This window comes from Danio rerio, chromosome 25 (assembly GCF_049306965.1).
Source record: "Danio rerio strain Tuebingen ecotype United States chromosome 25, GRCz12tu, whole genome shotgun sequence".
Lineage (NCBI taxonomy): Eukaryota > Metazoa > Chordata > Actinopteri > Cypriniformes > Danionidae > Danio > Danio rerio.
In genome coordinates this window covers 38,456,415-38,473,722 of record NC_133200.1, presented here as the reverse complement: position 1 = coordinate 38,473,722, position 17,308 = coordinate 38,456,415, and the positions used below count along the sequence as shown (strand labels likewise).

The following is a 17,308-nucleotide window of genomic DNA, read 5'->3' as shown; positions in this document are numbered from 1 at the left end:
AATAAAACATGGCCGCCTGCATTTTCAGGCCGTCGGGCGGAAGTGACGTTTGACCGCCGTCATTTGGTCTACGTCAGGGTTTTCCCAAAGTTCATGTCATAAACTGTTTTATGTGGTACTTTACATTAGAAATATGTTCATCAATTGTGCAGAATTGTGACTTTAGAGCTCAGAATAGTGAACATATATCAAAATTGTGACTTTATAACTGAATTCTTTCTTTATAGCTCATAGTTGCGACCTTATATCTCATTATTGCTACTATAACTCAGAATTTTGGCTTAATAGCTCATAATAGTGACTTTATAACTCAGAATAGTGACTTTATATCTCAGAATAGTGAATTTATAACTGAATTCTAACTTTAAAACTCACCATTGTGACTTAATAACTCACAATAGTGACTTTACATATCAGAATAGTGACTTTATATATCTTTATATATCAGAATAGTGAATTTATATATCAGAATAGTGACTTTATATATCAGAATAGTGACTATAACTCACAATAGTGACTTTATAACTCACAATAGTGACTTTATATATCAGAATAGTGACTTTATAACTCACAATAATGACTTTATAACTCACAATAGTGACTTTATATATCAGAATAGTGACTTTACATATCAGAATAGTGACTTTATAACTCACAATAATGACTTTATAACTCACAATAGTGACTTTATATATCAGAATAGTGACTTTACATATCAGAATAGTGACTTTATAACTCACAATAGTGACTTTACATATCAGAATAGTGACTTTATAACTCACAATAGTGACTTTACATATCAGAATAGTGACTTTATAACTCACAATAGTGACTTTATATATCAGAATAGTGACTATAACTCACAATAGTGACTTTATAACTTACAAATGTGACTTTATATCTCATAATTGCGACTATAACGCAGAATTGTGACTTAATAGCTCATAATAGTGACTTTTTAACTCAGAATAGTGACTTTATAACTCACAGTTGTGACCTTATATCTCATAATAGTGACTTTATAACTGAATTATTACTTTAAAACTCACAATAGTGGCTTTATAACTCAGAATAGTGACTTTATAATTCACAAATGTGACCTTATATCTCATAATTGCGACTATAACTCAGAATTGTGACTTTATATCTTTGAATAGTGACTTTATTACTCAGAATAGTGACTTTATACCTCACAATTGCGACTATAACACAGAATTGTGACTAATTAACTCACAATAGTGGCTTTATAACTCATAATAGCGACTTTAAAACTCACAAATGTGACCTTATATCTCATAATTGCGACTATAACTCAGAATTGTGACTTTATAACTCAGAATTGTGACTTTATAACTCACAGTTGTGACTATAGCTCAGAATAGCTCTATTGGATTGAGAACTGGGGACTGTGAAGGCCATTTGAGTACAGTGAACGCATTGTCATGTTCAAACCAGTCTGAGATGATTTGCGCTTTATGACATGGTGCGTTATCCTGCTGGAAGTAGCCATCAGAAGATGGTGGTCATAAAGGGATGGACATGGCCAGCAACAGGTAGGCTGTGGTATCGACACGATGCTCGATTGGTACTAATGAGCCCAAAGTGTGCCAAGAAAATCTCCCCCACACCATTACACCACCACCACCAGCCTGAACCGCTGATACAAGGCAGGATGGATCCATGCTTTCATGTTGTTGATGCCAAATTCTGACCCGACCATCCGAATGTGTCAGCAGAAATGGAGACTCATCAGAGCAGGCAACGTTTCTCCAATCTTCTATTGTCCAGTTTTGGTGAGTCTGTGTGAATTGTAGCCTCAGTTTCCTGTTCTTAGCTGACAGGAGCGGCACCCGGTGTGCTCTTCTGCTGCTGTAGCCCATCCGCCTCAAGGTTGGACGTGTTGTGTGTTCAGAGATGCTCTTCTGCAGACCTCGGTTGTAACGAGTGCTTATTTGACTTACTGTTGCTTTTCCATTAAAAGATCTATTTTTTTAACACATTTTTCTCCAATTGTCACTCAATACCTTTGTAATCACTTAAAAACTTATTTTACAGAATTTTAAAATAGGAATAGAATCATGCAAAAGTATTGTAATGAGATGTGCACAATGTTTGGTAACATTAGTAAAATGTCTGCATGCACACTCTGCATATGCAGGACTTTTGCCAGCTCACATGCGTGGTGGAAAGCAAACGCCAAAAGGTGCAGATATCAATAATGAAACTGTATTTATCAGAAAATGCTTACCAAATGTTTATTAAAATGCCTTACGTTCAGTTCACAACACCTATAGTTTAGTTTTACCAGTTATTATATATTAGATTAGTGTCTTTAAGCATAAGCTTTTAAATGATGATTCATGTTTTAATATGGACATTCTTCATAAAATTACTTTGCCTTTCCAGTCATATCTATCCTCATAGATTTTTTGATAAAGGAGGAGTTGTCCAACACCTATGTACCTTTTAAACGAGATCAATTATATACCTTCATTTCAGTTGTGCCATAAAGAATACAGAACAGCATCATAAGAGGTCTTTTCTGTACTATAAGGTTTAAGATCATTATTTGTACCACCGTTTACCTTTTTTGTCTCAGAGTGTAGTAAGTAACTGATATAATATGCCATGATCATTGTTTATCATCATGCATGAGTCGATGCAGAAACATTTTCAGAGTTTAGTTTAAACCAGGGGTGGCCAGCCCTGTTCCTGGAGATCTACCTTCCTGCAGATTTCAGTGGCTACCCATTTTAAACACACCTGAACCAATTAATTAGGAACTGAACACCACGTGATAATTACAGGCAGGTGTGTTTCATAAGGGTTGCAACTGAAATCTGCAAGAAGGTGGCTCTCCAGGAACAGGGCTGGCCACCCCTGGTCTAAATGCTCAGTAATGAGTGTGAATGAACAGTAGAGGGCAGTAGAGGATCTGTCAAAACTCTGTACACAATGAAGACACAGACCGCCCTCTAATGGACATTCGATCATTCACGAGCCAACAAATACACCCAAAACTGACTTCTGCTGCTTGTTCAAGCTACTTATTTAAAATGAGTTGCAACAACACAACTCTTAAGCTAATTGTTTTATGTTCAATTCACTTTTCACATTTGTAAAAACAATTCAGTTAATTTGTTTTGGGGGCAACATGAAGGAATTATGTGGAACCAGAGATTGTTTAAGTGTACGTCCTGTATTCATTCATTCATCTTCCTTCGGCTTAGTCCCTTAGAGGTCGCCACAGCGGAGTGAACTGCCAACTATTCCAGCATATGTTTTACACAGCGGATGCCCTTCCAGCCGCAACCCAGTACTGGGAAACATCCATACACACTCATTCACACGGACATTTTAGTTAATCAATTCCCCCAATAGCACATGTGTTTAGACTGTGGGGGAAACCGGAGAACATGCAAACTCCACACAGAAATGCCAACTGGCCCAGCCGAGGCTCGAACCAGTGAACCAGACGCCGTGCCGCCTCTTGTATGTCCTGTATGTATAACAGAAGTCATGTGCACATCTGTCCATTGAAGATAGAAACCTGTGAAACTGTATGAATGTGAAGTGCAATAATAAATACACAGAAGAAAAGAGCCACAATCATGTCTCATTTCAATGTTTATTTATAAAATAAGGGGCAAAAATCCATTAGATTTCATTATAGTTCTCATTTCTATCCTCATATAATATGAAACCGTGTCTTCCTCATAGTTAGCCATAAACCATTACAGAAACGATTAGAAAACTGGTCAAACTTAGGGCCTTTATTCGAGCAAACTCCATAACACTATGCTATTTTTCAAATAATAATCACGTTCCTGCATTGAAAAGTGCTACAATTGATCAATCCGTGAGTGCGTTCAATGCCAAACCTGCATGCATCTCATCCACAAAGCAAAGAAAGCAACGCTCGCATGAGAAATCAACATAATGCAACAGTAGAACAGATTCGGTTTGGCATAACACAATTAGATGCTCTTTTAAGGCAAATATTGTAAACAAACAATCCACAACATATGCTGGCTACTAAAATATTGCACATGCAAACATGATGCAGGCAATACTAAACCGTGAGTTCATAAATAATATGTGTATATATATATGTATATGTGTGTGTATATATATTTATATAATATATGGGGATTTCAATTACCCCAATTGTATGTTCATATGAGCGCTCCTGTTAAACGTATTCTCACCAGGACTAAAGTTCATGCCCTCCAGCCATTGCTGTATCAAAGAAATAAATAATAATAGTAGTAATAAAGATAACACAACCTCCACACACACCCCGGAGGGCAGATCTAACTATTCAACACCGCTCACTACTTTTATTACAAATTAGGATCATCACACCTGAGATTAAATGCTCAATATCTGTCACGTGTAAACAATTGATTAGCCATGCAGTCGAAGATCAGAACAAAGAAATGCACAGGAAGTAGATCTATCCTTCATCTCGGGTTAATAAAGCACGGTTTAATTCATGAAGTTATCAAGCTGAAGTGATCAGGTCAGTAAGACATCGATTAGAGTTCATCCCTATGCCCTAACCCCAGCAGGCACAGGACGTCAACATGACGACAGATTGACGTTGTACCTAAACATCGTGGGGATGTTGCATTTGCTTGGAAATTAAAATTGAGTTGACGTCAGAACCCAACATCAGTCAATGTTCAACGTCCAACTAAAAAACAACCAAATATCAACGTCTAATGCTACAGCTTAACGCTGTGTGGACGTTACCACTATGACGTCTATCAGATGATTTTGGTTGTTGTACCTGACGAAGAAACGTCAGTATTTGACGTTAATATGAGGTTGGTTTAAGATGTTGGATTTTGGTCACTTTCCAACACAACTTTAAATCAACCAATTATCAACGTCAAATGAAGTTACAGCTTAACATTGTGTGGACGTTACTACTATGACGTCTATCAGATGTTGGATTTTGGTGGCCAAACCTTACGAATAAACGTCCGTATTTGACGTCAATATGACTTTGGTTTAAGATGTTGTCTTGACGTTGGATTTTGGTCACTTTCCAACACAACCTAAAATCAACCAAATATCAACGTCTAATGATGTTACAGTTTAACGTTGTGTGGACGTTACCACTGTGATGTTCATCAGACGTTGGATCAGACAAATAAATGTCAGTATTTGACATCAATATGACATTGTTTTAAGATTTTAGCTCTACGCATTGGTCACGATTTTGGTCACTTTCCAACACAACCTAAAATCAACCAAATATCAACGTCTAATGAAGTTACAGCTTAACATTGTGTCGACGTTACCACTATGACGTCCATCAGACATTGAATTTTGGTTGCCATACCTGACGAATAAATGTCAGTATTTGGCGTAGGTTTAAGATGTTGGCTCCACGTTGGATTTTGGTCACTTTTCAACACAACCTAAAATCAACCAAATATTAATGCTGACGTTAAGTGGACGTTACCACTATGATGTTCCTCAGATGTTGGATCAGACAAATAAATGTCAGTATTTGACATCAATATGACATTATATTAAGATTTTGGCTCTACGTTTTGGTCACGATTTTGGTCACTGTCCAACACAACCTAAAATCAACCAAATATCAACGTCTTATGATGTTACAGCTTGACGTTGTGTGGACGTTACCACTATGACGTCTATCAGATGTTGGATTTTGGTCACATTCCAACACAACCTAAAATCAACCAAATATCAACGTCTAATGATGTTACAGCTTAACGTTGTGTGGACGTTACCACTATGACGTCTATCAGACGCTGGATTTTGGTCACTTTCCAACACAACCTAAAATCAACCAAATATCAACGTCTAATGAAGTTACAGCTTAACGTGGTGTGGACGTTATCACTATGACGTCTATCAGACGCTGAATTTTGGTTGCCATACCTGACGAATAAATGTCAGTATTTGGCGTAGGTTTAAGATGTTGGCTCCACGTTGGATTTTGGTCACTTTTCAACACAACCTAAAATCAACCAAATATTAATGCTGACGTTGTGTGGACGTTACCACTATGATGTTCCTCAGACGTTGGATCAGGCAAATAAATGTCAGTATTTGACATCAATATGACATTATATTAAGATTTTGGCTCTACGTTTTGGTCACGATTTTGGTCACTTTCCAACACAACCTAAAATCAACCAAATATCAACGTCTAATGAAGTTACAGCTTAACGTTGTGTGGACGTTACCACTATGACGTCTATCAGATGTTGGATTTTGGTCACATTCCAACACAACCTAAAATCAACCAAATATCAACGTCTAATGAAGTTACAGCTTAACGTGGTGTGGACGTTATCACTATGACGTCTATCAGACATTGAATTTTGGTTGCCATACCTGACGAATAAATGTCAGTATTTGGCGTAGGTTTAAGATGTTGGCTCCACGTTGGATTTTGGTCACTTTTCAACACAACCTAAAATCAACCAAATATTAATGCTGACGTTGTGTGAACGTTACCACTATGATGTTCCTCAGACGTTGGATCAGGCAAATAAATGTCAGTATTTGACATCAATATGACATTATATTAAGATTTTGGCTCTACGTTTTGGTCACGATTTTGGTCACTTTCCAACACAACCTAAAATCAACCAAATATCAACGTCTAATGAAGTTACAGCTTAACGTTGTGTGGACGTTACCACTATGACGTCTATCAGATGTTGGATTTTGGTCACATTCCAACACAACCTAAAATCAACCAAATATCAACGTCTAATGAAGTTACAGCTTAACGTTGTGTGGACGTTACCACTATGACGTCTATCAGACGCTGGATTTTGGTCAGATTCCAACACAACCTAAAATCAACCAAATATCAACGTCTAATGAAGTTACAGCTTAACGTTGTGTGGACGTTACCACTCTGACGTCTATCAGACGCTGGATTTTGGTCACTTTCTAATGCAACCTAAAATCAACCAAATATCAATGTCTTATGATGTTACAGCTTGACGTTGTGTGGACGTTACCACTGTGACGTCTATCAGATGTTGGATTTTGGTCACATTCCAACGCAACCTAAAACCAACCAAAAATCAATGTTTAATGATGTTACAGCTTGATGTTGTGTGGACTTTACTACTATGACGTTCGTCAGATGTTGGATTTTGGTCACTTTCCAACGCAACCTAAATTCAACCAAACATCAACATCTAATGATGTTCCAGCTTGATGTTGTGTGGACGTTACCACTCTGACGTCTATCAAACGTTGGATTTTGGTTGTCATAACTGATTAATAAATGTCAGTATTTGACGTCAATTTCATCGTTTTCACGAAAAATTTGGAAGATGTGAAGGCAACCACAGGACAATGGTGTCACTGTGCTCCCCACACACCAGCTATAGGTGGAGTGGAGAGATAGGGAGCCCCAAATCTTTAAGAAAAGTGCCATTGGATTTTTAATGAGCACAGAGAGTCAGGACCTCAGTTTAACGTCTCATCCGAAAGACGGCGCTTATTGACAGCATCGAGTCCCCTTCACTATACTGGGGCATTAAGACTCACACAGACCGCATGTTGAGCGCCCCCTGCTGGCCTCACTAACACCACTGCCAACAGCAAACTAGTGTTCCCATGTTGTCTCCCATCCAGGTACTGACCAGGCTCAGCCCTGCTTAGCTTCAGTGTGGAACCGCTCCTGGGCTCCAGGGTGATATGGCTGTGGCCATATTAGTGTATTATTATTATTCTATGGAAGCATTTCGGTTTGTAATCAATTTAAAGTGCCCCTATTATGCTTTTTCAGACCTTTCATGAAGTGTAAAGATATTTATTTATGTTAGATTGACCAAGCGAATGCCTATACACACTCGGAGGGAACAAGCCTAAATTATCCACATTTCTGACACAGATCATCCTGTCAATCAAACTATGTAACTACCATTAGAATCAGCAACTTGCATGCTCAGTCATTCAGTTTCCTTTGTCTTAGTCCTTTATATATCAGGGGTCGCCACAGCAAAATGAATGTTGTGATTATGTTTAAAAGCAGAGACTTCAAGCTTCATGTTAATGTCTTTCTCATGTCTGTGAGGCAAGTATTCGCTGAGATATCAGTGCGTTTGTCGACCCCAGAGGCTTCATAACAGTGAAGCTGCACAAACTGTCCTTAAAACACACGAGTCTGTATGAAGCCCCTCCCCCAGAGAAGCATAAGTCTATATTAATCAAAGTGTTTTTATGTTATATCTTATGCTTCCCAGTGCTGAGTTGTAGCTTTGGATGCATAAAACATGCACCAGGTGGTTCATTCCGCAGTGGCGACCCCTGATAAATAAGGGGCTAATTTTAAAGGTCCAGTGAAGTGCTTTGAAATGTGTTTTTTGTATTGGATGGGAATTGTACATCAGAACTGTGTGTTGATCATGACAAATAATGTGTATTAAATTTGTGTATATACTTGGCCAAACATGAAGATTAATATTATGGTGAACTGCACAGATACCTCCAGTCAATTTGAGGCAATTTGAGTCAGGCAATCAGACTCCTACCACTGGAAAAATTAACTTAAGGTTTACATCAAAGATCTGAGGAGTTCTGGCACATTTGGTCTTCCTTCTGGACTTTTCTTGAGGGTACTCAGTGACTCTCTTAGGATGCTTTCACACCTGCCTTGTTTAGTTTGATTGAATCGCACTAGAGTTCGTTTCCCCTTTTGGTGCGGTTCGTTTGGGCAGGTGTGAATGCACCAATCGTACTCGAGTGCGCACGAAAAGCGGACCAAATAAGCGTACCGAGATCTGCTTGAAGAGGTGGTCTCGGTACGCTTTCAAACGAACCCTGAAGCGGTTCTTTTGCAGTGAGAATATTATCCGCACTAAAACAGGCCCAACCGCAAAAAGTACTGCGCCTTTTGGACTAATTCAGCTGCCGTAGGCCGATGCGCTGTGCATTATGGGATATGGAGGAAAAATATTTGTTGACAGCGCTTTACCAACAGAGAGAGAGAGAGAGAGGGGAAAACATTACCTGATGGATCGTTGGTAATATTTCCGCAAGATGAGCATGTTGCAGTTTAGCTAAATTAATTCACGCCTCCTCCTGAAGTGACGTGCGATGCATTAAACACTGTTTTCCAGCCGCGGCCGCGCGCAGTCATCCCTTCATAGTAAAAAGTGACATTTTGTGTCTGCTGGTTTTGTTTACCTGCGGGAGTTCATTGACATTTCCCCGCAATTGAATTCTGACCAACCAATAAGCAGTTTAGGAAATATGTTCAACAACATCTAGCCAATGAGAGGTGTGGGTTTTGTCACATGACTGCATTTTGGTTTGTTTCAACTGGTTCGGACCAAAGCCAGCAGTGTGGTGTGAAAACCACCCAAAGACGGCAGAAAATGCAGCAATGTATCACGTATTACCCTTGGTCCGGACCAAATGAAGCGAACTACAGATGTGAAAGCACCCTAAATTAGTTTTATAATCTCCTTTTACTTTTGTTGGAGCATCACTGCTGTACTTGTTGTTACGAGATTCCAGTACCACTGTTGTTCTGTTCAATAAATAAATAATATTTTTTTAAAAAGAAAAAAAAAGTTAAATATATTCTGTATTCTACAGTCTTTGGACAAACATGACAGTGGAAATAGACAAAGAACCATCCCTGGGACAAGTTATGTCTTGTGTATGCAAGCATTTGAGTTTCTATGTGAAGTTTATTATTAAACTAATGTCGAGACGATCACGTGTTTATGATTGCTTGCAGCTGGTCCCGCATTATCCAATTTATGATCCACGAATCAGACGATTCCTAAGTCACTATAAATACCCTCAGTTCCATATCACAGCCATCTTTGTTTTGAAGAACCCCCCCTTCCACCCCTACTCCTCCTCCTTTCCTAGATGGGTGGCACGGTGGCCCAGTGGTTATCACTGTTGCCTCACAGCAAGAACGTCACTGGTTCTAGTCCTAACCAACCCAGTACACGTTTCTGTGCAAAGTTTACACGTTCTCCCCGTGCTCACGTGGGTTTCTCCCGGGTTCCCCGGTTTCCTCCCACCGTCCAAAAGCATGCAACTTAAGTTAATTGACTAATCCAAATCAGCACCTTAGACATGCTCCTAGTAAGTAGTTATCTCTAAGGAGCGATCACTATCTGTTCATGAGCAACTACAGCATGGGAGTTCTCCAGATCTACCTGAGCTCAAACTCCCCTCTCGCCCTGCAAACGGGAGGGAGCCCCGGGCTCAAGGATCTTATGAGATGCCAAACAAGCTTTATAATCAATCATCAGCTAAGAGTGGACTCTTGAAATTGAATTTAAAGGGATAGTTCACTCCAAACCCAAAAGTTCTATCATCATTTGCTCTCCCTTGTTTTTTTTTTCTACTTCTGCCGAAGACAAACGATATTTTGAAGGTAGTCTTCAGCATTCCTCAAAATATCTTCTTTTTGTGTACAACCAAAGAAAGAAACTCATAAAGGTTTAAAACCACCTGAGAAAGAGTAACTAGTGAGCAAATGTTCATTTTCTGCGTGAACTGCCCATTTAAATCCTACATTTCTCATCCTACCTCCTCCACTTATCTAAAGAAGGCTTTAGAGAAACTAAATCCCTCATTTCAGACTCAAAGGGAACATTAGTGGGGGGTTTTTATACCTCGGATGGATGTAAACGTACTGCAGGAGAAATAGGGACGGCATAATAGAGGCACTTTCAGCTGAATTCCACCATAAATGAGGAAGACTACAGTCACAATGCCTGGCCATATGGGAGAAGATAACACTTGCGGAAGAAACCTTCCCATTTCATACGTGGTTAAAGTTTGATGCATGTTTTCTGCATGATTTATATAGATAATACAGCACAGAGGCAGTGTGTGTGGGTGTGAGTTTGAAGCTGACACACTGTCATGTTAAATAAATGAAGTCAGCGCTCTGTGCCCGTGCTTAAGTTGTTGTTTTTTTACTGGGGTAAAGGCTTGCTTGTGTGGCTTCCTGCTGAAATATGAAGCACATCTGAGCTCTCCGCGACCTCTAAAGCCACTTTTAGTCGTGTCTCTAGCTTGCTAAAAGTCTGACCAGGTGTCTCTCAATGCTTTTATGCGCATTTTCGGTCTGGATGATCCATGCGAGACTCTCTTTTAATGCTGTTTAATTGGGTCGTTTTACAATCGGGATGCAATTTCTCGCTCGTCGGTTCTACATTAGACATATCATGTAAATGTAAAGTCTTTTAGCTTCAGATTAATATTAAATATAAACAGTGAAATGCATTTATCATCAAGACACAAGCGTGAATTTTATTATTACTCAGTTTTCAACAGATATAATCAATCATTTATCTAATCATTTCTAATAATCAGGAAATGTTTTGCATTATTTATACAAGTTTAAGCTCAATTATTCAAATCTGCTTAAACATACGCTGCACTTTGATTGGATTTTAATATCCGTTCGGCACCGTCATTGTAAAATGACCCAATGAAGAAATAGCGTGTACTTCAAAACGGCATGCAGTTAAGACTAATGCTACAAACGCTAACACAACAGGCCATTAGTGTGTGGTGCATGCTAGAAAGCATCTCTGCTACTTCAGTATGAGGCTGTGCTTGCATTTCTGTGCTTGGATGTAGATATTGAGAGTAGCTACAGTTCTGTCTTTACAGCAATCGATCACCCAAAAAGCTGAAAATTCTGCCGTTTGCTGCATTTGATGTTCCCTTTCCATTGAAAAAGACGCATTTGGCACAACGTAAACGGACACTAGAGCTGTAAAGTTTCAAAAAGCAGCCATTCATCAGATGCTACTGCATTTACACTGCATGGTTCAAGTGACTCACTTTGGATTTTCTTTTTCTCGCATGTGGCACAGATGGGATATGGCCCATGTACGCAGGAAAAACCCCCCACATGGATCCCGATTTACTCAGATGAGATTCAGGCCTTGTTCATATGTGGATGTGAACCGATATGAATCAGATCAGTGTGTTTGTGTCTGCAGTGTAAGCCGGTAGATTAAAGTTTCAATGCAAGTCGCGCATCATTAAAAACTGTAGGGAATGGCGTCAACTCTGATGCTTTCATTTCAGAAGAGACTTCAGCATGAGTCCCAAACCTTAAGGGCCCTATCATACAGGGTGTATGCCGAAGTATGCTGAAGGACTTTTAATTTGCCAGTAACCTGGGTTTAAGCACTTCCGGTGTACTGTATGACATTGCAAAGTCGGCATGTTTAAGGTGTGTTTTCTTTAAAAATAAGCAATCTCCACTGGCTGAGTGATATCTAATATAAAGTGGGCTCAGATTGTACAAGAAGCCCTGCATTAAACTACATTTCCCCCTGTTGTGTCTTTATAATATGAGCATTTATTTTACCCCCAGTATTGACCTTATTCTAAAATGCGGAAGTGCGCCTGTTTTCGCGATTGTCTTAGAACTTCCGATTCAGTCGCCTATGGGAGAAATGACTAGGAATAATAAACGGCAGAAAATGGCCAAACTACTTGCTCAACAAACAAATGTTTGCATGACTACACAGACCAAGTAGCATATTATAATAAGAAAACATTAAATTGCAACATCAAGCAGCGTAACGAGCAGTTGTTAACGTCAAAAAATGAATGGAAGTGAATGTGACCGGAAGTCGCGAGACAAAAAGATTCAAATGGCAGCGCCCACTCGCCAGCTGAGAATAAGGTGAATATTTAATGGAGCTTTTGCGCTAACCTGCCGATTCTGACGGACACGTGCGAGCAAACGGCTATTCATCTCATTGTACGTTTGAGCAACTAAATGAATGCCAAAGTCTGTTTAACTGATTGTATTTTAATTGCAGTGCAACATCGATGCTTTAAAAGGAACCGGAAAAAAAGTCACATTAACCAAAGTTTATCAGTATGGGAAGAAACACTCTGCATATACCCTATAAGGCACAAGACGTGTTTGGCGTGATTTGTTGCTATTTTCTGACCAGCACAACTCAAATTTTCCCATTTTGTGTCACGTTGTTTAAACAGCAAATCCATTTGCGCCACTTTGTGGACTCATGTGTGTGCTGGTCTATAAAGTTAGCTATTTTGAGGAACTGAAATATCCCACGCCATTGACCAACTAAATTATTCAACTGTATTATTAATTATATGCATATTTATATTTATGTTAATAAAAACTGGTTTAGATTCGTCCACCTGTGGTGATTCAGAGACATCGGCATCCAGAGACGTGTGTTTGGATATAACTCCGTTTTGACCACACTTCATTTTTATCGTTCATTTATTCCTTTGCTGGAGATTAGAGCTGAATTTAGAGATAGTTCTGAAGCAAATCTTTGCTCTTAACAAACTAAATTAAATATGTGGGCTAATGGATGTCTTCAGTGAAGTAAGTTTCCACCCTTTCCTCTTTTACTCTTTACTCCAAGTAAAGGAGTAAAGAGTAAAGTAAAGAGAAAGTAAAGAGGCTGAATGGAGGAGGCTCGTTCTTTATCCTCGCGCTGCAGATGCTGTTTTCTCGCTTGTGAAGGGTTCTGTTTTTACACTTATAAAGTCCGACATGTAAATAGCAAATGCGCTATGGCGCGACACAACTGACTCTTAAAGAGAATGAGAGACGAGACTCTAGTTGGGTTAATGCACCTAATGCTCAAAACACATCTAGAACTCATTGAGAGAATAAACACAACCCTGTTAGACCATGCGCCGGGTGCAGAGCGTATTTATCCATCCTTAAAATAGCAAAAGGGGATTCAGACATGTCCTTCAAGCTTTTGCGACCTTTGCTTTAGACTTTGCGCCTAGATCATTAAAATAGAGCCCTAAATCTCATACACAAGGACTAAAAAAGCTTTTATGCTGTCATGTAGCACACATATTTAAACGTGTTAACGAGAGAGAAAAGGAGAAAGAGTGCAACGTCTGCCACATAAACAATATAAACTATATAAAACTGTTGGATACATCACCTGCATAAATCACACTATGGACATTAGAAAGCAGGCACAGGACGTCAACATGACGTCAGATTGACGTTGTACCCCAACGCTGTGAGATGTTGCATTCATGGAAATGAAAATCGGGTTGATGTCAGAACAAAACGCCAGACCAAGGTCAATGTCCAACATTGGACAGACTCTGCATTTTGGTCACTTTTCAACGCGACCTAAAAACAACCAAATATCAACGTCTAATGATGTTACAGCTTGACGTTGGGTGGATGTTACCACTATGACGTCTATCAAACGTTGGATTTTGGTTGCCATACCTGATGAATAAATGTCAGTATTTGTCGTCGATATGACGTTGGTTTAAGATGATGGCTCGACATTGGATTTTGGTCACTTTCCAACACAACCTAAAATCAACCAAATATCAACATCACTTTACGTCGTTAATGGGGGTCAAAATAATGTACTTAGATGCTATAGTGACCTAAATCTAACCTCATATTAACATCTTATGAGACTGTCTGTCTGCTTGGTAGATTAAGAACCAGTTTAAAAGGCCTAGATTAAAAGGATTTGGCCAAATTGAGATATTTTCTGTCATAAGCTATAGTAAAACAGACCGAAAGAATTGTTAAAAAATGAAACCCTGCGAACAGATTAAATACAGGAATAGGGAAAAGAGTGCTCTTTTATTATCAGCTGTCAGTCAGCGCCTGTTTTTTTCCTGGTCATTTCGCCAATGCAAAATGTGAATGCAGACAATCGGACACGAGTCACTGTTAAAAGTTGATGCTAGCAGATCATCAAAAAAGCTCAGAGTTGAACATCAAGATCTGCAGTGTAAATGCATCCTCTGTTGATTTGCTGAATGCCATTATTCTAATTCAACATTTAATTAACTAGTCAAAAATATGCAATAATATGCGATTAACCCAAATCAAACAGCTTTGGAAAGCTATAATGAAGACAGAATTTCCATTTTGCGTGATCAATTCCTTTAACGTAGAGTAAGGCTTTTCCTGTTAAATATCTGTGCTAGTGCCGCTAAAGCTGAGCACAAACTCTTTAAAGATTTTGAGGCAGTCAACTGACCAAAAATACGGCATAACCAAACAGTAAAACAACTGAATACTGTACAATATCAGGAAAACCAAGGCCTGAAAATGTCTCTCACTTCAGTTCCGAGGGTGTATTCATGCTTTTTCTGTTTTTCTCTTGCTCTATATACAAATGTCATGTAGTAAAACGAGTAAATTCTATTGTTAAGCAGCTCAGAGTTTCATGAGGTACAAAAAAAACATCCATTTGTAAAAAAAAACCTAAACGTTACAATTGTAAACGTCTGCTGAAGTTCGTCAGACACGAGAAGATCACTGTATTTTCCGGAATATAAGTCTTTTATTGTATTGTTATTATCTTTAAAACGTGCTTTGACTTAAATAATGCAACGGATGTCAAAGCAGGTAGAACTAAAATGCATTTAGAATATTTTTAAATAATATATATATATATATATATATTTATCTTACATTATTTCTCAGTAAGACTATAAAATGTGACTTTTGTGCAATTTTGTTACGATTTCATAGTCAGGTGCAACCTTTTTTCCGGAAAGTACAGTATATGTAAGAGACTGTGGAGTCACATCTGATATTTGACAGACTGAATAGGCCACTTGATACTTTAAAACAGTCTAAACCCCTTTCTGAAACCTCAACACGCCGGGCCGGGGCGTAAAGTATCCCGAACGTCACCCTACATACCGAAAGACAGCGTGCAGAAGGGCGGCGTCTCACTCAGACAGGCCATGTGTGATCCTGAGAGTGACGGTGAACCAAAGAAAGCATGTACGGTTTTGTGTAACAGCTCAGATCTGCGTCTGCAGATGGTGGATCGGGTGGACGAGGCTCGCCGGAGGTTTGGAAATGGTGGAGTGGGCTGAATGCTGAGGTTTGATGCCTCTGCTTCGCACGTACTGGAGGAACTGATCTGGGATTTCCGCAAGAACGTCTTTGGCCAGACGGGCCATGCTGAGGATGTGATTTCCTCTGCGATCGATGTAGTCACGGAAGGGAACAAACTGAGGAGAAATAGACAGAGATTGAAACGATCCTTCAAGGCAATGGTCTCAAACTCAATTCTTGGAGAGCCGCAGCTCTGCATAGTCTAGCTCCGACTCACACCTGCTTAATAGTCTCTAGTAGTCTTGAACACCTTGATTAGTTGCATCAGCTGTGTTTGATTGGAGTTGGAGCAAAACTGTGCAGAGCTGCGGCCCTCCAGGAATCAGTTTTAAAGAGTGTACTTGCAGATTGCATTGTACAATTAAGTGTAGTTGAAGTGAACCTTCTATTCCTGTGTTCCCATCCAAAGATGCGATTGATTTATGAAGAAAACTGGAATACTGCATTAAATATTTGGGAATAAAGCAGCGTTTCCTTGCCTTGCCTTTCCATCAAATGAGTGCAAAACGGTCACTTCTTGATGAACTGGCAGCAAATATTGAACAGAAGAATGTAGTTTAGTGTGTTTGAAGAAGCCACTGTGGTGTATTTTCTTCTCTAATAAATAAGTTGCACCTCAGAAGATGAAGACTGAGGTAATGAACGCAATGCTGTGGCTTTTGGAGGCGTGAGAAACTCCTTGAGAGCGTAGAAAGATGCTCAAGACGTGATAATCTTTTTTAACAAATCGAACTCAGCCAATCAAATATATATCAAATATATATAGCCAAATAATATAGTAGTTGTGGTGTCCCTCAGGGTTGTGTGAGCTGATCACTTTTATTTACTCTATATACTAATGAGTGCTCGAGCAGGCACTCATAGAATCTTATTTTTAAATATTCAGATGATACGGTAATTTTAATTTTGCTGAACAAACAAGATCATGTTTCTGTCTATTTTTCTCAAATTGATTCATTTGTTGAGTGCTGTGATGAAAACTTTTAAAAGTAAATACAAGAAAAACAAAGGAAATAATCGTTGATCCCAAGTGTGTTGTCGAGCATTTACCTGTGTTTGTACATAATCAAGGAATCACTCGGGCGCAGTCAAACAAGTATTTGGGAATTCACATAGACAGGTCTCTAACACGGGACACTCATGTAAACTGGATCTGTGAAAAGCTTCACCAAAGACTGTATTTTCTACGAAGGTTATGGTTTTATGGTGTTGATAAGAAAATCATGTACTTATTTTATCAAGCTGTGTTTGAAAGTGTTATCAGGTATGGTCTCTCTACATGGTATGACAATCTTTCTGTAAATCTGAAATCAAAATTTTTTTAATATTATCAGAACTGCTCTAAAACTAATAGGATTTGAAACTTTTACTAGTGTCACACCTGTTGCAGTGCCCTAGTTAGGACACTTG

General features: G+C 39.0%; 1 protein-coding gene across 3 annotated transcripts in view; it reads right to left on the bottom strand.

Moving 5' to 3' along the window:
* Positions 1 to 14,358: 14,358 nt before the first annotated feature.
* Positions 14,359 to 17,308, bottom strand: part of cpne8 (copine VIII) — a 100,267-nt gene continuing 97,317 nt past the window's right edge. For all 3 annotated transcript variants that reach the window (XM_002666955.6, XM_073943417.1, XM_073943416.1), the window contains one exon: positions 14,359 to 16,014. In XM_002666955.6, the coding sequence (XP_002667001.1) occupies positions 15,802 to 16,014 (213 nt within the window). In that variant the 3' untranslated portion in view covers positions 14,359 to 15,801. The remainder of the gene's footprint in view (positions 16,015 to 17,308) is intronic.